Raw genomic sequence first — 23,459 nt, 5'->3', positions numbered from 1 at the left:
CTTATTCCTCAAAGCAATCCTCCAACATGTTCTAAATAATTCTGTCACATGCACGCGCGTGGTAAATTGTATCGAGTGGTTAAACTGAAAAAAAGAGAAAAAAGAAAAGAAAAGAGAGGAAAGTAAAGTAAAGAATACATGGCTCAGGCCGCGCTGAGTTGAGCTGACCATGGGACGCGTACTGTTGAACGCACGTGCCACCTCTGGTCGGAAAGACAAATCTGTCGCTGTCCATTTATTCACTCAGGACCCATCAGCCTTAGTCAAACACCTTTCAACCCACTTCTCTCTCTCTCTCTCTCTCTCTCTCTCTGTGACGCTCACATTTTTGTATCCAAAGCCGTTTTCTGTTATCATTTGTAATCTCTCTCCCCCTCAAATCTCAAAGTACCTACCTAGTCCTCCTTCAACATGCACCACCACCGTCCACTCTCTCTCTCTCTCTCTCTCTCTCTCTCTCTCTTTTCCTCTATAAAACCATGCACCATATCAGTCATGGATATAAGCTGTGACTGACAAGTGAAGTGAGCGAACCCAGCTCCACACAACCTGCCAAAATATTCGCTTCATAAGAAAATGAGGCTTGTTTTTGGAGCTGTTCGCCCATTCACCACTCCACCTCTACCAAAATCCTCGGTGGGCGTGCACTATTATGCCGCCTCTACCGCCACCACCAAAACTAAAAGCTTCGCATTGAGAGGCTTTGAGGTCTCATGCAGCTCGCTCAACAAGCACGACTCGTCAAAACGCAGCGTTTCCGATCAGTCTGCAAAACTGGGAAAGAGGTGGATGGAGTTCCAGGGCATCAACAACTGGGAGGGCTTGCTCGACCCTCTCGACCATAACCTACGCTGCGAAATTCTGCGCTACGGGCAGTTTGTCGAGGCGGCGTATCGTTCCTTTGACTTTGACCCCTCCTCCCCAACATACGCCACGTGTCGCCACACCAGAAGCTCGCTCTTCGCCCAGACAGGGGTAGGCGAAACAGGGTACAAAATCACCAGAAACCTTCGCGCCACCTGTGGGGTTCAGTTGCCAAGTTGGTTTAACATGGCCCACCCGAGCTGGGTGTCCACCCAGTCCGGCTGGATTGGCTATGTTGCTGTCTGTCAGGACAAGGAGGAGATCGCCCGTCTTGGGCGGCGTGACGTGGTGATAGCCTACAGAGGCACGGCCACGTGCTTGGAGTGGGTGGAAAATTTACGCGCCACGTTAACTGAATTACCTAACCACGGCGATCCCACCGAAAATAGGAAGGGGCCCATGGTAGAGAGTGGGTTCCTGAGCCTCTACACGTCGAGGACTGCCACGTGTCGTAGCTTGCAAGAGATGGTGAGGGAAGAGATCGCGAGGGTGATTGAAATGTACGGTGATGAGCCACTCAGCTTCACGATCACGGGTCACAGCCTCGGCGCGGCACTCGCTACGCTCACCGCATACGATATCACCACCACTTACGAAAATGCACCAATGGTGACGGTGATTTCGTTCGGTGGGCCACGTGTTGGGAACAGGGGCTTTAGGGCCCACCTTGAGAGAAGTGGGACCAGGATACTTAGGATTGTGAACTCCGACGATGTTATTACCAAAGTACCTGGCTTTGTGTTCAAGCATGGCGACGTGGCGTGTAAGCAGAGTAACCACGTGGCCAGCATTCGGGGTTGGATGAGCAAGTGCGTGGAAGAGATGCAGTGGGTTTATGCTGACGTGGGACAAGAGCTTAGACTTAGTAGCAGGGAGTCACCGTACCTCCCGAAGGGGGATATGGCCACATGTCACGATCTGAAGACGTATCTTCACTTGGTCAACGGTTTTGTGAGTTCCACGTGTCCTTTCGGATCTAGCTCCCAGAGTGTGCAACTGATTAGTCATCCGAGAGAGAATGCTTGGGTTTGAAGTTAGATAACACTGATTAGGCACAGGTGGTATAGTTAAGAGTTATTGATGAGTTATTGTACATAAAGAGTCATATTCTTCTCCAATCACATAAAATTTTTCCCATACTAAAATGAAAAACTTTAGTTCTTAATCAAACTACCTTTGTCTCGTAATTTAGAGCATATTTGAATTGAGGTTGTGTTTGAGAAATAGAATTTTTAAATTAAAAAACGCATATTGGCAAAAGTTTCATTTTTAAGCTTTTACTAAAAGTGCGTTTTGGCTATTTTTAGACTTTTTGGACCTTTAGAAGTGCTTTCAAATTTTTTTTATCAAACGGGTATTTTTTTTTTTTTTCAAACAAACTTTTTGAATGTTAAAAACACTTTTAAGCCATTCAAATGAACACCCAGACAAGCCCTTAGTATTGACAAAAACGAGCTTTTAGCACAAGAGGTGATTAGAGATGACTATAAGGTTGAGGGAAAAGCTATACGCACTTTAAAAATTAATCTCATGAAGGTGTACGATGGTGCCCATTGGGATTTTATTCTTCATAGTATGAGATGTTTTGGTTGCTCGGCCGAATAGATTTGTTGGATGGGTTAGGGTGTACTGTAATACCTTACCCAAAGTTTTCGGTTGCTCGTTTTTAGTGAAAAAAGGAGCTTAGACAAGGTGATCCATTGTCACCCTATTTGTTTGTTATTGCCATGGAGATTTACATCATTCCTTTGGATGCGAATTTCTTAAGAAAATCCCAATCTGTAAATGGGAAAAATGAATGCAAATTAAAGAGAAAATATAAGAAATAAAAAATAAAAACGAAAAAGTACCCTCTTTCTCTCTCTTGAACCGGGTGAAAGCCGACAGAGATATTATTGAAGCAATTGTTTTCGCGTGTTTTTCATTTTTCTTGCATGCAAAAATTGTAAGTATAGCACCCCGATAGGTGGGATGAACATGAACGAGAGGAAGAATAAATGATAAAAGCCAAAAAGCCCCCTTTCTCTCTCTCTCTCTCTCCATGGTAAATGTATGTCAGCATGCATGTATATATCATGTATGGTGGTTACTAGAATATGATTATGATTATGATTATGATATGATAGCTTCATTGCCCTCGTTGATTACGGCAAGAAAACTCCAGATGGCTCCAAAAAGGAAAGTCATGACAAGACGGTGGGAGAGATAAGTTGTAGATTTGAAGGAAGGGAGGGGGTAAGGGAATAAGGCCTATGATCCCATCCTCACCTATTTATCCACTCAATTACTTTATAATGATGGGCTACTTTCTCGTCCAATGAATAGAAGAGCCGTAGAATGTTATCCTCCTCATGATTAGGAATCAAATGAAAAATTAAAAACCAATAAGATAGCATCCTAAGCCATAGCTTTTTGCTTTTTTAAGCAAAAAAATTAAAATAGATACTAAAAACTACGTACTTTCATACCATTTTTTTTTTTTTTTTAAAGATATGGAACTTTCATTAATGAAATTTTACGAGCATAAAAGCTCTTATATCATTGAGCATACAGCTCTGAAAAATTATAGTCAAAAGCTATGATAGTTATAAAGTCATAAAAATGACTTCAAAGAATAGATTTGCTTCATGCAGATTAGATTTATGACATGGATAACCCAAATACAAAAACAAAAATAAAAAATAACTAGAAACTAAAAATCCGGCCGTAAGAGTTAAGCCCCCACACTAATCTATTTCATCCTCAAGCCAAAGGGCAGGACAAACAAAAAACAAAATCCCCACAAGCAGCAATGGAGGAACATGGCATCGTAGACATCTCTTCAAAAGACACACCTTAACCAAAGAAAACGATCAGATATAAGGTTAAAGATACTAGATCTGGATCTAGATCTATATCTACAAACTAGATCTAAAGCAGCCCGCCATAAACGAAGACCGCAAAAGCCTACAAAGAAGACACTGAATACTGCTACCGTGAAATGGGAGAATGGAAGATCTAAATCTAAATCTTCCATCCTCTTGAAATTTTTCTTAGTGTTGTCTAGAAGAAAAGAAAGAAATTCTAGAGAGAAGGTAGAGCCTCTCTCTCTAGAACCGTTTTGTAGATACAGTAATATTGCGCCCATAGAAGACGATTGTGGCTACTCAAAAGCCAAAGCATTATTCCACCATGTATTATTTTCCAACAATTCTCAAATCGGCTTGTAACTGAGCCCCAAAGGGAATTGAATAACATTAATTGATGGGAACCTTAGTAAAAAAAAATAACTAGAATTCTCCCCGATCAATCCCATGATCTCCACCGTTTATTTTTTCACACGAGAAGACAAGCCAAACTCCAACTGTATTATAAGCATCAAAGTTGAAGATTCATAATAAGCTTGAGATCGATCAGGATCCAAAGACGTTTCAAAATGGGCAACTAAATAATTTTGCTTTTGCCAAGCCTTTTCAGAGCTACAAAGTCCATAGATTTGAGAGGATCATAGAAGAAAGAAATTGAAAAGTGCTTCTTTTGTCTGAATTTCCAACAATGATAATAACCTGAAAAAAGGAAAGTGGACGGTTGGAAACTTGGAGAAAGCACGACGTTTTTTGCTGCGCCGCAACTTTTATCGTAGGCCCAAAATTGATATTGTTGTATATATATATATATATATATATATATATATATATATATTGTGAGATTTATATATAGAAATTTAATGTTGAAGCAATGCTAAGAATACCTCCAAAAACTCATTCCCTTTACCAAAAACAATGTGGAACATGCCACATTAATAGCGTATGCTTTTTGAGGGTCATCCGTACGATTTTTTCAATCAAAAAGAAAGTCTGCAGGGCCAATAATCTAAGTGCACCATCATTATCAGAATCTTGTTGAAGAGAAGTACTGGTGCTATATAGCCTATATAAAAATATATTGCATGCAAAAGGGGTCGATCCAAGTAAAAGCCGTGTGTAAGGTCGGTGGTCGTCTCCAAAATAATGGGCCTTGATCATGTGGGCAGGCCACCCTTCTATGGCTGACTTCTCTAGCTACCATGCGCACTATTTTATTTTATTTTATTATTATTTTTTTTTTTTTAAGGATGGAAGGATAAAGGAGAGAGAGAGAGAGAGAGGAGGGAATGCTTTCAAAAACATAAACATCTTAAAATGGGGTCCATTTTGGAGGAGAATAGATGCAAAAGTTTGCACTTTTGTACATTTTTCTTGCTTTTCACGAGAAGGAAGTAGGGATAGTGTGGAGGGTGTATGAATTCTCGAGTGTGCTTTATTTATTTATTACGTCTCATTTGTTTCAGCGTATAATATATTTCAGTATTTGGTTTGTATGAAATATCAGCAAATATTTCTTATATTTTCCTAATAATTTGAAGAACTGCAAGGAAGAGAGAGGGAGGCAGCAAAGAAGAGATGTGAAGGAAGATAGCATGATAATAGAATGCCTTAAAAAGTGGAATTGAAATCCAGTGCAATTATTTATCTATATTGCTTGCCATTTGAGCAGACAGTTGTTGAAATAGTCCTTGTGAAGGTATGAAAGAGCGGCGAAAAATAGTTTACGCAGATGAAAAACATAAACGACTTTATGCCTTATAAAAACATTTTCAATTTGACCAATATTTTACGTCATGCCAAATAATAATAATAATAATAATATTATTATTATTATTATACAATATTTTTCACCAAACATAAGTCTTAAGTTGATTCCAAGGGTAAAATAGGGGGTTAAATTAAGTTTCTAATTCGAATCTTGCCTTGCCCCACTTGGGGCAAGGGTTATGCCTTAAGAAAACATTTTCAAGTTGACCAATATTTTACATCACACCAAACACAAATAATAATAATAATATAAAATATTTTACACCAAAACAAGTCTTAAGTTGATTCCAAGGGTAAAATAGGGGGTTAAAATAAGTTTCCAATTCGAATCTTGCTTAAATTTGGGGCAAGGGTTTCATGAATCAGGATCACGTAAATTTCTTAAAGTGACTTCATGGTAAAATTCTTAAAAGAATCTAAATATTATCTTTAAAAAAAAAATTATTATCACGATCTAGGCCGTCCATTTTCTAGATAAAATGTATTACACCCGGCCTCGATCCGTTGTGGGGTAGAAGAGATGTGTACCATATTGGTTCTAAATTTTGAAATTAGTGTAATGTTTAGGTATTTTAATTAACCAACTAGGCCATAAACATAACATTTGAAGAACCTACCCTCAAGAGTAGACTGATTGACAAAACAGAATGAATTAGTACACCTGGTTTTTGAGTCATGGGTGATGGGCCAACCCTCTTCCAATTTTATCACTAGTAATCAACAAGGGAACTAGTACATACAGATACAAATTTGACAAAATTCCTTTGTATGATACATTTTTCGAGTACAGAAGGGAAAATAACATTTTACCATGACAGGAATCATAAGGATATACAAATTGACTATTGTTGCTTACTGAGATGCTCTAGGTCTTTCAGTTGTGCTTTCAACAGTGTGAGCTCATGTCGCATCCTCTCGAGCCGAGCCTCAACTGTGTACATTTCATCTTTAAGGTGGTGAATTAGCTTCTCCATCCAAGCCATTGCTTCAGATGATCTTCCACCGATTCCACTGCCCATGCTACTCATCTGAGGGTTCACATGGATGTGTTGGGGCCTAGCTAATAGCACAACTATGCTCAACTGCGCCCAAGAAAACAAAACCAACTGAGAACCGATCCTAAGCTTATAAGTAGCCACCTTTATCATTTCCAACCTTAAACAAATAATTATGGAAATGAGTGTATGTTTACTTCCTAAATACTATAGAACTCTGAAAAAACTCTAGGTTTATCAACAAATCATTAGACCAACATGATTCTTTTCTTATTTTGGATGAGAAGTTTCACTTTCTACCCTATTATTATGTTAAAACACACATGAAATTAATATATATTAAAAAGAAAGGGAACAATTCGAATACCATCTACCAACATCACCGAAAACCTTGTTAAAATACTGTTAAGAGAAGGTTTTATTGAAAACATGACAAAATACAATGGAATACAAAAAGAATTGATGAAAAGAGATACTATAATGAAACACACTACATGCAGACCCTACCAATGACAACAATTTCTTAAATTGCATAGAAAAACAAGTCCAAAATAGACTCTACACCCTTAGAGACTATCTTGTAACCATTCATAAGGCAAGTAGACTGCAAATGCCACATCCCAAGGAAGCAATCATTGAAGCGTGCTTTCCTGTCCCTGTTTAGTATTGCGAGACACAAGGAAGCCTGGGAGAAGGATAATTTTATTAGGAGAAATGGGAATGTTGAGTGGAATGTCATCTTTGTGCGATCCGTCCAGGATTGGGAGTTGGATGTGGTCTTATCTTTCCTTGATCAGTTGTACTCTTGTAAGATTTCCGACGGTATTATGGACCATATTCGCTGGTCCACATCCACTAAGGGCAAGTTCGAGGTGAAGTCGTTCTATAAGGCTTTTTCCAATATCGATCAAGAGGTGTTTCTTTGGAAGAGCCTTTGGCATACTAAGGTGCCTACGCGAGTGGTATTTTTTGGGTGGACTGCGGCTCACGGCAAAATTCTGACTCATGATAATCTGCGAAAGAGGAATATTGTGATAGTAAAATAGTGTTGTATGTGTAAGAAGAACAGAGAGTCTGTCGATCATTTACTTCTTCACTGTGAGGTTGCTTGTGTTCTTTGGCATTCGATCTTTAGTCGATTTGGGTTGCATTGGGTTATGCCTTGTCGGGTGGAGGATTTATATGCCTATTGGTGGACGGGAGGGCGTTCCGGGAGTGTGGTTGTGTGGAAGATGATTCCTTTATGTCTTATGTGGTGCTTATGGAACGAAAGAAATGTAAGATGTTTTGATGATTCCACTAGGACTCTAGAGGAGCTTATCCACTTTTTCTTCTTTACACTTTTCACTTGGACTGCCGCTTGGTTAGCTGCTTTAGTGATTAGTTTCTCTTTCTTTTCGCTTCTTCTAATTAGGCACTCTCTTTTTATACTTCTCGTGTAATTGGGTTGCGCCCCTCTGCACTTTTGATATATACATTACTTATCAAAAAAAAAAAAAAAAATGCCACATCCCAAAGCCATCATATCATATCACACTAGCATTCAACCCTTGGAGAAAAATGCTCAATTGAAATAGCAAAAATAAGCTGGTAGAAAAGTACGTACCTGCATCAAGAAAATCACAGCAAAAACCATAACCACGAGTACTAAAATATGGTTTTGACTTCTCAAGGATCCTAACTTCACTATAAACTCCTTTACCCAAGATGCTAGGGATGTAGCATCAATAAAATTTGCTTGCTTGCCAACTTCTTGTTTAGCATCTACGGGATCAGATGTCTGTTGCGTTCTTATATGGTCACTTGACTCAAATGGCCTTTCCAAAGATTCCCCGGCAATTACTTCACTCTCAAAGTAAACTTCACCATTCTGAGTCATGATATCAGCAGCAACCCCCTCTACTCCAATGAGAAGAAGCACATGATTAGTTAAAATATTTAATCATCTACAACAGCCAAAGCATAAAATTTCATGCATTGGAGAAACTACTGTAAATATAACTATCTACAACAGCCCAACCTTGTTTTTTTTCAAGGTTCTTCTGCTTCAACAATTCATGTGCCTGAGAGCAACAAATATACAAATTCTTAAATGGACATTCTAACACTTATAAACTGCAAATCAAAACTGCATTTAAATAAAACAGAAAGACATTACCATGTCTATCCAGGCCACGTAAGCCTCTCGACATTCTTCAATGGTAGACTGCACAATTTTTCCTGTGACCACATACACCCACCTAGTATCACATCAAGTCCTTATTTCATAGTAACACTTCAATCAAGATATTAGCAAGCCTCAGCAAAAAAAATATATATATATAGATAAGTAACCAAGAAAAAAAGAAAGAAAGAAAAACACCAAAAAGGAAAAAGAGAAGAGAGTTATTTTAGCGACATTGTTTAGAATCTGCAAATTCAACAAAAACACACTAAGCATTCTATTTGTACCAAATGCAGTATAAAGTTGAGGAAAACACAAGACAAAGACTCATATGCCCTGAACAACCATGTAAGCTCAAATCCCCTCAGGCTCATCCAACACAAGCACTAGGAATTCAAGATCATATATGCATATATTTGTCTACATAGTTATCGTAGAAACAGATTTTTTTTTTTTTTTGCCTTCGCTGAAGTGCGTGTGTGTGTGTTCTTGAGGCTTCACTTGACATAAGAGAAAGTCCTATTTTCAAATCAATTTCAAGTTACTAACCAACAAAGTAGTTTGTCTTAGAATACTGTAATTGTTTATTCTAAACTTTCATGCGCTATATCCAAAAATTAACTTCTGCATTCAGCCTGGAATGTTATGTATGTCAATCTAGGGTTACCTGCTAAAACTACATAACGATGTTGCTATAGATAGGAAGAGTGCCATAAAACTTAAATTCTATGAAAGAGGTAGCTACATAGTCTGAGATTTCATTTTTGGTTTTTTAATATTGGGAACACTACAGAAGAACTTAAGAAACACCCCTATTTTACAATGCAATTTATATAAAATTACTCAATCTATTCATCACTTAAATTAGTGATAAATTGAAATAGAAACATAAATTAAATTAATAATAAATTATATTAAGTCATTTATCTATTATGTACAAATTTTTAATGCCATGAGAACACATGCAATATGACAATTAAAACCGATCAATAAGTAGCCCCTTATTGAAATCATCAACATTTGTGACATTTGACTTTTGGAATGTATAACTATGACTTATTCAATATATATACACGTTGCAAAGTTAGATTACAGGGCAAGCAGCCACATCAACTAATTACTTGGCTACCCCATTTGAATTATTTTCACTCAGAAAACTACTTGACATCTGCCTACTCAGTGGAAATGATAAGGGATGAAACTAATCATTTTTTTTTTTTTTTTGATAAGTAATTAAGGGGATGAAACTAATCATTTTTGAATCAATATCATGGTGGAAGCTGAATCATGTAAGTAATGACTAAAAGGAGTCCCCATTCCCCACTGTAAAAATCTTTAAAGAATAAATGTGCAATAGGAGACAATTTACAATAAGTGCTTGGAGGGGCGATCCTTTCTGTCAATGCTCATAAAAAGCATGATTGAACTAAAACAAAACAAAGTACCGGCAAGACTGACCTTTAAATACAGTTTTCTTGGAAAATGCCACATTCACATATATACGCAAAATGCAGCGTTCTTTCGATTTATCAGTGTCTCTCTCAACATCCCAAAGCCCCTAATGTTGGATCCAGGAAAAAAGTTATACAAACTGAGTTACAGTGTCAATAGATTATGTAAACATTTAGTAGAGTAAAAAGATAAGAATGACCACAAGAATGACTTGATTAGTTGGCAAAAGGAATACAATATTAAGGAAGAATGCCAATTAGACATTGATAACCAAGCTAAATGAGCAAGGTGCCTGTGTCTTAAAGCTTTTAGCAGCTTTGTCCACACAACTAACAGGGGTAACCATTTTTTTATTCTGGATATAGGCCTAGGAGCACAAAGTTCTGCTCCCATAAAATCAATTAACAAGTGATGCATATTTCCTAGAAGCATGGATCAGAACCAAATGGTTTAAAAAAATTAAATAAACATATAAAGAAATAAACTCAAATTGTAGATTGCTAAAACCCAAGAAATAAATGGCATGCAGCACTTTACAGACCAGGAATGACATAACTAATACAACTCAACAATCTCAGTGTTTTACTAATAGTAGTAGTAACAAAGAAAATAAGAAATGAATGTGCTATAAGGTAAAACAGAAATGAATGCTTAGGGCTCATTTACAAAGGCTAAGGAATACCTCCTCTCTACATCTTTAAACAGACTATTCTAATATCTTACTTGACTCTTTATATCAAAATATTAAATATTAACAAAAGATATGCAGCTAATAAACTACATAAAAGCCAAATCATTCATAAATGTAAGATAGACATGTCCAAATAACTCAGATATAGCTTATACCTCAACCCGAAAATAATCTGCATAAGGCACGTCACTGATTTCTTGTGATGTCTCGATAACCAAATGACTGGAGAAGTAAAAGTAGGAATATAACAAAAAATAATATACAAATTGGTAAGACACACCATCTTGGACTGAAATAAAGTTCTCATATAAATAACACTCAAGATTCACGCGGATTAAGGAAATAAAAGAAATGACAAATATGCATTAGTAATAAAAGAACCAAAGAGAATTAGTGAACTAGCAGTTGCATATCATTTCAGCATAACAAATACACACCCCTACCCAATACTATGATAATGGCAGTATATCTACCTTAGCCAAGACAAGACTGCATCTACATGCAGAATGTGCTTGCCCTCATATTAACATATTACCAATATTATTATGTTTTCACATTCTTTACATTACATCAATAATCACTCTCTAGCCACTTCTACTAATAATATTGTTAGGTATGTCTCAAGGAAGCATTTCCAGTGTTATAGTGTTATATAACATCGCTAGCACGAAGGATGTGCATGTCGCTGTGAACATGGATTATTCGAGTGACTCCCTTAAGTGGAATGTCAGCTTTATTCGTTTGACTTAGGATTGGGAAGTGGATGTTCTAGCCTCCTTTTATTCCCTCTTGTACTGCTTTAGGGGGAATAGGTAGGGGCGGACAAGCTTCGGTGGATCTTGTCTCGCAAACGGGAATTCGGTGTTAGATCCTTTTACCATATTCCAGTTCACAAAGATCGGACTTTAGAGGAACTCTTATCCTTCTTCTTTTATTCTCTCTTTACTTGGATAGCTGCTTATTTAGCTCCTCTAGTTATTAGCTTTTCCCACTTTCTTACTCTCTTCTCTTTCCAGTTAAGCGTTTTCTTGTATACTTCATGTGAACTAGGGTTGCACCACTTTGCGCTTTTTTTATATACAACATTACTTATCAAAAAATATATTGTCACTCAGCAAAAAGAATTAGAGCACTAGCAGTTCCATATTAATCATTCGTTACATTAAGTATTTTGGGGATGTATACTACCCTCGTATTTTTACTCCACTAAATGCTCAGGGTTTTGATAAAATTGCCTTGACAAATCTCTTGGCAGAACACTCTTGATTGAATATGCCAGGTCTTATTCTACGTCATTTATTCTAGCAGCAGTGACAAGATACAAATATGACCAGCTCATCTTGTTACAAGTGGCTCATTCTCATTCTAAGTAACACAAAAACAACCACAACCACCAACTCCATCCAAGGCTCATTACAAAGACGAAGATGACAATGATATAGATGATAGTACTGATCGTAATAAGCTATTAAAATAGCTATAGAGCTGAATATTCCAAATCAGAGCAGTTTCAAACAAATTAGCTAATAAAATATCTTTATGATAAGCAAAAATATAGATTAATATGGCTTCGTGAATGATATGCAACACAGAAAAAGTTGCAGTATGTAAAATTCTTAGCTACGAAAAATAGGATATCTGCACAACAAATTCAAGGTGATTTTTTTTCTGACATAATGAAACACATTAAGTACCTGTTTCTATAAATTTGAAGTTTCTGGATCTCTTGGCAGCTTCCGAATTTTGCACCTTTAGGACAACACGAGATGTTAATATTAAACACACCAAAATAGCTTGCAGAATATGTTAATGAATCATAATTGATGAGGTAAAAAGAAATTTGAAACAAAAAAGTTGAAATACACAGCCATACCAAAGTAGATTTTTATTGGATGTTGAAATGACACGTCACGAGCATGCCCATACTTTTCATGAGGATACCAAGAACTGCAGCTAAAGTCTGAAAAGCATAATAAATTTCACAACGTAAACAAATGAAAAAACATCTGTTCAGTATTCTTCAATAAGAGAACTAAAAAGATGCACATTCAAAATAAATCCCAAGGAGTTCTGAGCAGGCTACCTTTGTCCCCGCATCTTTTATGAAACAATTCAATGAAATTGACAGAATCATCTGAGAAAAAGAAACTAAAGAAGTCCTCTACCTTTATCTGCAGTTAATAAATTAGAGTCAACTTCAAATTAGCTTTGCTATAAATGCCATTGGTAATCAAACTCAATAAATTGGTACAAAGAAACTTAAAGGTAATGAAATTTAAGGATTAGAACATATGTGATAATTTCAAACGGAAAAAATAACATGTAACACTACCTGAAACTTTGATTCTGCAACCTTTGTATAACATTCTGGGACTGCATATAAGATAAAGCACCTCAAAATCATGACATAGATTACAACTGTGCGCATAATAACAACAAAATTACCTCCCATAAAAGAAACAAAAGTACTAAAAAAAACTCAGTTAAATGTCTTAAAAATTTTGCTCATAAGCAATACACGAGCACCATTGTAGGTGGTTGTGCATGCAATCAAAAACACGTGTGAGTTACGTGTTTCACTTCTTCTACAACATACATAATTTCCCCAAATATAAATGTGCTGGTGAAATACATGATGAACTCTGTCATTCAAAGACACAGACAGACCCCAAATAGTTTATGCCAATTATGTATTGTCACATCAAAGGCTTTGGGTCTAGTTACATTCTAATAAAAAAAAAATTTGATAAGTATTACATCCTAATAATTAACTCCATTTCCAATTAGATAGTAAAGCAAGCCAGCTCCCTTTGATCCAAGTTCAGAAACTAAGTTAGGAGGTAGTAATGAGCTGCTTTATCTTTTTGTGGTCAATGGTTTTTTTTATATATACTAACTACTAAGCAATATATTGTAATGCTAGGGAAAAAACAAAAAAAAAAAAAGTCTAGAAGTAAAGAGGTCTAGAAACTTCAGAAATGATGAAGATAAACCACTAGTACTTCTCGGCCAGTCAACACTACTAAAAAAGCAACATTTGCCAATGTGTTTTACAGAGGGATGGAGCAACACAAGGACAAACTTTTGGACGGGTATATGAGATTGAGAAACTGTAGCCTAAACTGAAAAGTAGTAGCAAACATATCGCAATAATAGAATGATGATAGAATTCTATAACTTAAACAATGAGCTCCAATCGGGCAAGTGACGCAACAAAGCAACAATCCTAGCAGTGAAGAATAAACTCACTCTTGGGGGCATCAAAGTTCTCCTGCTTCCATATCCAAGTCTTTTTTGAAGATGAAGGTTCAGAATTTACAACTGGTTCAGCATCTACCTCTACGTTATCTGGCTGCTCTGAAACTGTTGCTGCCACCGTCTCAACTTCAATATTGACAGGCAGTGAATCATTTAATACAGGAGCATCCTTATTCCTGATTCACATAAATACAGTGAAACCAAAGTGAGCCACCGAAGAAAACAAAAATCCACGCATAAATTTCATAATTATAGTTCATGGAAATACCTGTCAGTAGAGTCCAATTCATTGGCTGGACGTCTAGTGCTATCCTTTTCAATTAGAGCCCCTCCATTCTCTGGGCTGCTTGATTCAGATATTGATTCCTAAGATAAAATCAGGACGTTAGAGAACAGAATAAGAAGTCAATGCAATGATGTTAAACTAATTGGGGTGTTTAAACGCGCTTGACGTCGTGACTAGGTGCCGGAATTAATTGGTCAAAACAAAGACGAAATAAGTGAATGCCTAAATAACAAGTTCACAGTCAATCTATTTCTAATGTTCTAGTACAATACAACTTGTTTGTAATATGACATAAATCTACTGCAACAATCACTTTTTTTCTCTTAATCTAGCGCACATCTTTCATACCAAGAAACTAATAACCACAGCAGCACATATACAAATTGTGTCAATGCTCTCAAACAAATATCAAGGCTCCTAAATTAAAACATCCTCTAGTCCAACTGAAAAGTTTATACCAATCAACTCATGAATGGCTCATCCAGGATGTTGGACTACACATAAGACACTGACAGGAAGACCACTTACAATATTCTCTAAACAGAGAAAAAGGGAGACAAAAACACATTCTAATCTAAAAAGTGCAGCGAGAGGGATTTAGGGATTTCGCAACTAAGGGCATGAATTTTGTGTTGTAGCCTTTTTTCCTTTCGGGTTTTTCTGTTGGGATGTAGCCCTTGTGGGTGTTTGTTTTTTAGGGTCGTTTTGGTGGGTCTGTTTGGGTTTCTTGTGGGTGCTTGCTCCTTGTGAGTGTAGGGTCTTTTTTGGGTGCTCTTAGGCGCTCTTTGTTATACTTTCTGTGTAATAAGGTTGTGCCCTTTTAAATTTGCGCTTTTTGATATATACAACATTACTTATCAAAGAAAAAAAAAAAAACAGTGCAGTGAGAGGTAAAAAAATCTTCAATAACAAGAACAATATAAAGAGAAGTTTCTTTTTTCAAAAAATATTATAAGTCAAGCATGTTGTAGTTTATTAGAACCAAATAAACCTGTTATAATTAAAATACCAGATGTTCTGTGGCTGCTTTGGCACCATTACTAGTTTGCGACCATCCATCATTTATGATCTTGAAAGCTTCATCACGGGACAGAAAGGATGCAAAGAAGTACTGCCAAATCAATAAGTGGATTAAGATATTGCAGCTGTTACTAAAATGACAAAGATAATAAGACAAATTTCAGGCCACACTTTTTAAGCCATCATCGCTACAAAGTCAAAGTCAAAAGAAATAATATTCTACATTTATCATTACCTTTTTGCTTCCAGCAAAAATTTCTATGGCATTAGGGAAGATCCCTGCTGTCTTTGCCCTTCGTACACTAGTGACCTCATGTAACGGGATTATTTTCTGAAACATTTACCCATCAAAATTTTGGTGTAAATTGTGTAATCGAGATTAAAAACAAAAAGGCACTCAATAAAACTTAATGGTCAAATGAAAAATCATAAAATAAATTGCTTTATGAAGTACAGATTCATCTCAAAAGAATCTAGCATAACAGTCCAACTTTGAAAAACGAACTTAATGAACATAAATCCCAGAATTTTTATCACACTTCTCATCACTATAAATCTCAATATATAAATTCTGAATATATATATATATATATATATATATATATATATATATATACAAACATATATATTAGATAGTTTTAACTTAATGTAGACCATGTGAAAGAGTAAAACGAGAAACCTGAACTACAAATGCTCAACAAAATTATTAAATAAGAGGACCATGCATATCTAATTAGATCTTAGACAACTTAAGGAACCCTCCTGACAATGGAAAACTGACTGAAGGTTGCAGAATTCTTGATAGCTATGTTTAACTGTAATTTCTGACTTTGAAAAGCAACCAAGAACCTTTGAAACAGTAAAGTCTGAACTATGTCCCTCAGCTTGGCAAGTATCACCTCAATACAATGTCATCTTATACCCATTTTTTAGTGAAAGAAGAACAAACATGCCAAAATAGAATGATCAATATACTGTTTCAAATCAAGTAATGATCCACATGGACCATATCTCTAAACATGAGGGCTATATTCTAAGATTTCATGCTGGGTTAAATCTAAGGGTATTGAAGCTTAGGAAATGATGACCAAGGCCCTTACTCATGCACACCAGGCAATCCTCACGCATCAAAGAAACTAAGGGCATCTCTAAAGTGAGTTGACCCAACACAGTCCTCACAAACTAGGGTTGGCTCCTCACAGTTCCCCTTTTAACACCAATGGTAGATAGGAACCAAACTATCTCACGAGGTTCTAAAGCCAACTCACATACCACATGAATGGGCAAATAACCGAACCCTTAGGATCTTCTTCAACACTAGGATGTTATGAATCGACATCGACATCAAGTAAAAGCATAACAATTCATTGAGGCAACTCATCTTGGTAAGGTTTACCACTGAATGACTTTACTTATCAAAAAAAAAAAAAGGTTTACCACTGAATGAGAAAGGCACCTAGGAAGATATAGAACATTTGTATGACCATTTCAAGATGTTTTACTTAAGGCATGTTGGGGGCGTCTAATGTCCCTGCGTGTGAATGAAGACCTTCAAACACTTCGAATATGAAAGCTAACCAACCCCCCCTCTTCCTTTATTCCCAAAAAAAGAAGGAAAAGAGACTGGAAAATAACAGTATCAGGTGTCGCTCTAATGTGATTTCCAACCCCCTTCTTGTTTATTATATACAAAGATACATAGCCTATTCACTTAAATTAAAAGACCGAGGGAGACAAACACAGACAGAGGGTCATACAGACAGAAAAACTTGCAATTAATCCCCCTTTCATCGTCTTACTCAAGAACATGAAAGCAGAAATATGAACCTCCTGAGAAATTTAAAAATCTCTTCAACCCCGATTAGGATATAAGCTAGTAAGGTTGAGAATGAGCTGAAGCTTCTAAGGGAAAAAGAACATCCACAGAACAGAATCTTCATGCACGCTTCTTCCATAAACAGTTTTCTCTTACATCTGTTTTCAGTGACCATGTAACTATTCCAAGTTTATTGATTTTCTGTCCATAAAGAAAATTAATAGAAAGAAAAAGGGGCAGAGGGGTGGGAGACCAGAAAATATTTTTTTAAGGGGATAGGATCATCAACAACTTTCATATACGTGTGTAATAAATATACACCCAGCAGGTGAATGTAGTAATTGGTTTACAAGCAAATGTTTAAAGAATAGGTTCATCAACTTACCTTCGTCTCAAATCCGAATATGTTAGAGTAAAAGCAAATATAATGAACAAACAGGTACATATGACCCTGCAAGAGATAAATATTAAGTTAGGAAAAACGACAGAATATTAAACAATAAATGCCTACCATCAAGGACTTAATATGGATATACAAAAGCCATACAGGTTAGCTTCTATATGGAAGGGTATTGTAGAAAAAATTGAAAGGCGGTTGGTGGGTTGGAAGAGGATATATTTGTTGAAGGGAGGGAAGTCGACGTTGATCAAGAGTACTTTGTCCAATTTACCCACATATTATTTATCTTTGTTCCTATTCCTTTGCGTGTGGTGAATAAGACTGAGAAATTGCAACGAGATTTTTTATGGGGAGGTATCAATAAGGAGTTTAAATTCCATCTAGTGTCAACAATTTGTTTTCCTATGCAATATGGTTGATTGGGGGTTAGAAACTTGATCAAGTTTAATCAAGCTTTGTTGGGTAAATGGTTATGGAGGTATGCTACGGAGAGCGAAGAGTCATGGCGTTTGGTTGTGGAAGCAAGATATGATAGTTTGAGCAGTGGTCGGTGTTCTAAGGATGTAGCGGGGCATGTTAGAGTGTGGAAACATATTAGGAGGAGGTGTTGAGTTTTCTCGAGATTTATCAAATATGAAGTGGGAGATGGGTCTAAGATTCGGTTATGGCGTGATGTATTGTGTGGGGATCAGCCATTGAAGGAAGCTTTTTCGAGGTTATTTAGTATTGCTCGTTGTAAGGAAGAGTGGGTTGTGGACAACATGCAGATTTCCAATGGTATTATTCAGTGGAATGTCTCTTTTGTAAGATCTATACAAGATTGGGAGGTAGATTTGGTGCTCGCATTTTTTGGTGCGTTAAATTCACTCCGATGGAGACCAGGTGATGAGGATTGTATTTGGTGGATACCTTCAAAGAGGAAGAAGTTTGAGGTGAGGTCATTTTGCCACTAGTTATCTACTTCAGGGGTTCTTCTTTTCCACCGAGGAGTATTTGGAAAGTTAAAGTCCTTTTGAGAGTGAGCTTATAGCAGCTCTTGATAAGATTTTGACCTTGAAAAATCTGAGAAAGAGGAGAGTAATAGTGGTGGAATGGTATTTTATGTGTAAGAGGAGTGGAGAATCTGTTGATTATCTTCTTCTCCATTGCGAAGTGGCAAGAGAATTATGAAGTGCGGTCTTTACACTCTTTGGCGTTCAATGGGTTATGCCAGCAAGGGTGGTACATTTGTTAGATTGTTGAAGAGGCCAGGTGGGTAGTCATTCAATTCTAGATGCGTGGAGGATAGCCCCATTGTGCGCAATGTAGAGCACATGAAGAGAGCTAAATGCAAGATGTTTTGAAGATCGCGAGAAGACAAAGGAAGAGATCAAGAACATCTTGGTTAAATTGGTTTTTAATTGGACAGAGGTGTATAATATTTATCTTTCTTCCAATTTTTCCAAATTCATGAATTTTTGTTCTACTTTTAGCATTTAAGGGGACTCTCTTTGTATACATCATGTGCACTAGGGTTGCGCCCCTCTGCGCATATCATGAATTGAATTATTTATCAAAATAATATGGATATACAAAACCCAAATGGCAGTAGATAACCCATATGTCACTGCCAACCAAAAAATAAATGATGGTAACTTAACAGGCCTACCAAAAAAATGATTAAGATTACCTGAATAAGTATATTCTCCTGGAAAGCACAATTAAAATCTTCGACAAGGACCTATATGAGAAGAAGAAAAGTGACAAAATTAAACATGTCTTCAAATAATAAAACAAAGGAGAGCATTCAAAATTTTCAACACATCAATATATACACATATGTGCATATATAGATAGTTTTGATAGCAGACAAAAATATGTGCATATTATGCATATAGATAGATAGATAGATAGAGAACAATATTTTCCGAACAATCAACAGTTTTAAAAATTAGGACTACTCTACTAGATTGAATTATATTTTATCTTAAATTAAATACAACTCAACTCAGCTTAAGTCAGGATCCTTGTTAAGTTAGCAGAATTAGCCACATGCATTTTTTTCATCATTTTATTTATCTAAACTCAGTTTCTGTCACCACCTTTTTTAACATTTTGATATTTTTACCCATCTTATTTTAGGCATTACCCCTACCTACTCCATCAACTTGAATCATCTAACTATTTCACAGCGAAGCATTTATCAGTTGCAATAACACTTTCCAAACCCTCCACAGCTAACACTTCTCAAAACAAACCATAAAACACTTAAAAAAAAACACAAAAATACTTTTCAATGGGGGGGCTTGGAGACCCACTCCCCCCACACCTGTCGTGGATGCACGGGCGTGGGTCTTCCACCCCGCAGAGAGCAGGGAGTGGACCCACCCCCTTCGCATCTCTAGGTCATCCACCCCATGTGCCCCTCTCTAAAGGAGGAAGGGGAAACCCACCTCCCTCTTCCGATAAAAGGGTGGTGATTGTGTCACCCATAGTGATCAGCCTCTAGCTGTTTTGTTTCTAGTTTTTTTGTTATGTTTCTTTTATGTTTTAAAAACACTTCTCTCAGTTTTATACTTTTTAGAAACACTTTTCAGTTTTCCAAGTGAAGTTTCTTCTATGAACCCTGCTGACAACACTTTTTCAACTGTATATACTAGAATAGTTTCAAATGTATATATTAGGATTATCACATACATACTTGATATGGTATACATTTGAATAGTGTGTGTGTGTAAATATTCTATAATGGTTTATTTATATTATATATTGCACATAGTATATATATAGTTATGTTTATATATACTATATGCAATAATATAAATCTATGTATAACATGCATGTATAGTATATATGTGTATATAAATAAATATTATTTGTATATGTATACATATATAGTATGTCATATATTATGTACCATTAACATATATCCTTAGCAAGTATTATGCATAATTTATGTATATATCATATGGTATTTAATTATATGGTATATGCTTGTACGTAGTATATGATATCATAATAATAATTATAATAATATCCATAGATATAACCCTACGTCAATATTTTCATGTCAAATGAGAGAAACAACGGACACCTCCCTAGTCAAAGAGACCATCAACTACAAACCATTGAAAAGAATCACTCACTCCAAAAAGAAATCACAAAACCCTTAAGCCACTCACTTCATCTGGTGGAAGACGAAACAATTGTCGATACTCTTCACTCCTCAATGAGGCTGGAGACTGTAATAAAAAAGCATAACGCTAAATGGTGTGAGCAAATAACATTCTCGAAGTATTTCATTATCCACAAAACTGTTATGTAAACCAATAATCCAAATCCAATATAAAAACAAAAAGGAGAACTTTGACTAGTATAGCATATACATTCCTAACTTGGAAGCTATATATACTGTTTAAGAGCTATAATAACAATGCATAAGCTAACTTTGTAGGATCTAAGTTCTATGTAATAAAGAGAATCTGCTCAGATGAAGAACAAGCCTAATGCAAATTATTAGGAAGAGCAATCACAACAGCAGTCATATTCCAATCTACGAGTTGACATCCTTAATTGTCATAGATAAGCAAATATGCCAAGGCATCCATCCAATAGGCATGTAGAGAGAACCCCACGAACATAATTTAGTGCTATTTTTTTATTATAAGTAAACAAAAATTCATTAAAAAAGAACAAAGGTGCAATCCAGGTATATAGTAAGTGCACAAGAAATACACCTAACCCGAAGAAGAAGAAAGATCAAGAAAAACATGAAAGCTAGAGATATTGAAGAAGTCAAAAGCAATTGTCCAATGGTAAAAAGTATTGAAGAAAAATGTATTCAGTTCCACCACTATCCTCTCATGTCTTTAAAACTTCAGTCATTTATTTCTCTTCAAAGGCACCACCACATTAGGCAAGAGGCTTCAACACACTCCCTCATACACCAACAGCACTCACGGTGAGGAGAGAGAAGCTCTCACTCACATATGACTCCTAAATGTATTTGACAATATGATACAACATATTGTGTTTTTGGTACTCAAATTTAAAAATATAATAAATAAGATAAAATCTAGAAATCATCACAAGGCCACCAAGCAATTTTAATAAGAGAAATAAGAAATTAAAAGTTTTTTCTGCTGTACAAAGTTATAAACATTAAATTTGCAGCTCACATTTTTATGTATTGGCCCAAATATGAGCCTCTACATGCTAGCAGGGTGTGTGCCTCAAAGTTTGTGCCTTATGCATACTTAATACTAGGAGAACTCACCCATGATTGAACCCTCAAGACACTGATTTCAGTTCAAGCTTTTGTCCCACCCCTTAAAAGTTAATGCCTTTTCTTCTTCAAAGAAGCTATATCTATTAATATAATGAGCCACTCAGAACTTACCATTCTATGCATAGGAAACTAGGACCAACCATAAAAACAAGACTCAATGCAGTGAAAAGGATAAAATAAGCAAAAAAAATTCCAAATTGAGAAATGAGAGTTTGACATTCAATTTTCATAATACTCTATGAAGCTCCCCCAAAAGCTTTTTCAACATTAAGATAATTTGTCACTTTAAATAATAATAATAATAATAATAATTTGTCATAAATTGAATAGGATTCATTGATCAAATAGATAAACGTTTTTTTTATAATTAAATATATATAAATTTTCAGAGTAAATCTACTAAACAAAACCTGACAGAAGACTGTTCCAGTCATCTTTTGACTATCTTGGCACTAATCAAGTGTAACCAGAAACTAAATGTGCACGATATGCATAATTCAAGTCACTCACAATAAGGCGATGACCATACAACATCCTTCAAATTGCTGCATACAAGCACCAAAATGCAACTAGGGATTTTACTTGCCTGTACATCACACATCACATTAGTCATAGTAAAAACTCTAATCCAATGACCAGTAAATCTTCTTGCCCTACCAATTTTTTTTCCAAAACCATGAGAAAATTACAATTGGCCTGCCACCTGGACAGGTCACCATGGTGTTGCCATGAAATAATACTATCCATATGAGAGCAGACGGCATGCAATTAGATAGTCCTGCATTTCTATACTTTCAGCTTCTTATACTCTACTATACACCGATCTTCTTCTTCTTTTTTCTTTCTTTAAAAAAAAAAAAAAACCTTTTTCATCTTCTCCTTACTCTTATAATTGGATATATTCTCCAATCCATGATTAAATGAGCCTTTTCTTTTACACACTTGACCAATTACCGACTCGATATTTTACGTAACAGTTGGAGGAATTTCAATAAAATCGTTATAAAGAAATAACCCTTAAAGCGAAATCCCAGTTCAACTACAACTATAGAGAGGTTATCCTTACTTGAGCTAAATTCTTCAACTCTCGCTACCAAATTTTCATATTAAAGTAATTACAGTAAAGAAGTTGAATTTTACTTTTCCTTCCTTTCCCGACCGTTTCTGGGAAACCAAACAAAGAACTAACTCAACTAAATTCCAAACATACATACAGATATTTGTGGAATTGAATTAGGATGTACCTGAGCTTCGGCATCTTTACAAAGATTAGGAGAGGAATTGGCGGGATCGTTGCGATCAGGTGTGTCGGCGGAGAAGGAAGGTCGAGCGGTCGACGAGGACTGAGACACCACGTCAGAGGCCAGTCCGGAAGGCGACGGGTCCTTTGGCTCCGACACGTCGATCCCCGCCGCATTCTCCGAGGCCGCCGCCATAGCGTGGGAGGCAGAGAGAGTGAGATCGAAGGCTGAACGGAGTCCAAGAGTAGTGGAATTTGGGGAAGAGAGGCGTGGGAAGAGGCCAAAATGGTGGTTGGGTTGTTCTTACGGTTCCGAAAACGGACACAGGAAGCGTTTCTCTTCTTTGAGTTGCGACTCCACGTCACACGGTTTCCTTGAGGAGTTGCAAGTCC

General features: G+C 36.4%; 2 protein-coding genes across 2 annotated transcripts; one reads left to right on the top strand and one right to left on the bottom strand.

Annotated features, from left to right (window-relative positions):
• The first annotated feature begins 576 nt into the window (after positions 1–576).
• LOC132172590 (phospholipase A(1) DAD1, chloroplastic-like) lies at positions 577–1,896 on the top strand. The gene has a single exon (XM_059584116.1). It carries the CDS (start codon positions 577–579, stop codon positions 1,894–1,896), a length of 1,320 nt encoding a protein of 439 aa, XP_059440099.1.
• Positions 1,897–6,157: 4,261 nt separating this feature from the next.
• Positions 6,158–23,458, bottom strand: LOC132179074 (protein VASCULAR ASSOCIATED DEATH 1, chloroplastic). Its single transcript, XM_059591706.1, has 18 exons — positions 23,071–23,458; positions 20,721–20,780; positions 19,229–19,279; positions 17,545–17,610; positions 15,579–15,674; positions 15,333–15,434; positions 14,306–14,403; positions 14,029–14,213; positions 13,112–13,152; positions 12,863–12,950; positions 12,653–12,739; positions 12,474–12,528; positions 10,935–11,001; positions 10,095–10,194; positions 8,631–8,692; positions 8,493–8,535; positions 8,079–8,371; positions 6,158–6,559 (listed from the first exon to the last, which is right to left on the bottom strand). Exons 1-18 carry the CDS (start codon positions 23,260–23,262, stop codon positions 6,320–6,322), a joined length of 1,926 nt encoding a protein of 641 aa, XP_059447689.1. The 5' UTR covers positions 23,263–23,458; the 3' UTR covers positions 6,158–6,319.
• Position 23,459: the final 1 nt, after the last annotated feature.

The sequence above is a fragment of the Corylus avellana genome, chromosome ca1 (genome assembly GCF_901000735.1).
Source record: "Corylus avellana chromosome ca1, CavTom2PMs-1.0".
In the NCBI taxonomy this organism is placed as follows: domain Eukaryota; kingdom Viridiplantae; phylum Streptophyta; class Magnoliopsida; order Fagales; family Betulaceae; genus Corylus; species Corylus avellana.
The sequence above is the reverse complement of the archived record's forward strand: the minus strand, read 5'-3'. Positions and strand labels throughout refer to the sequence as shown.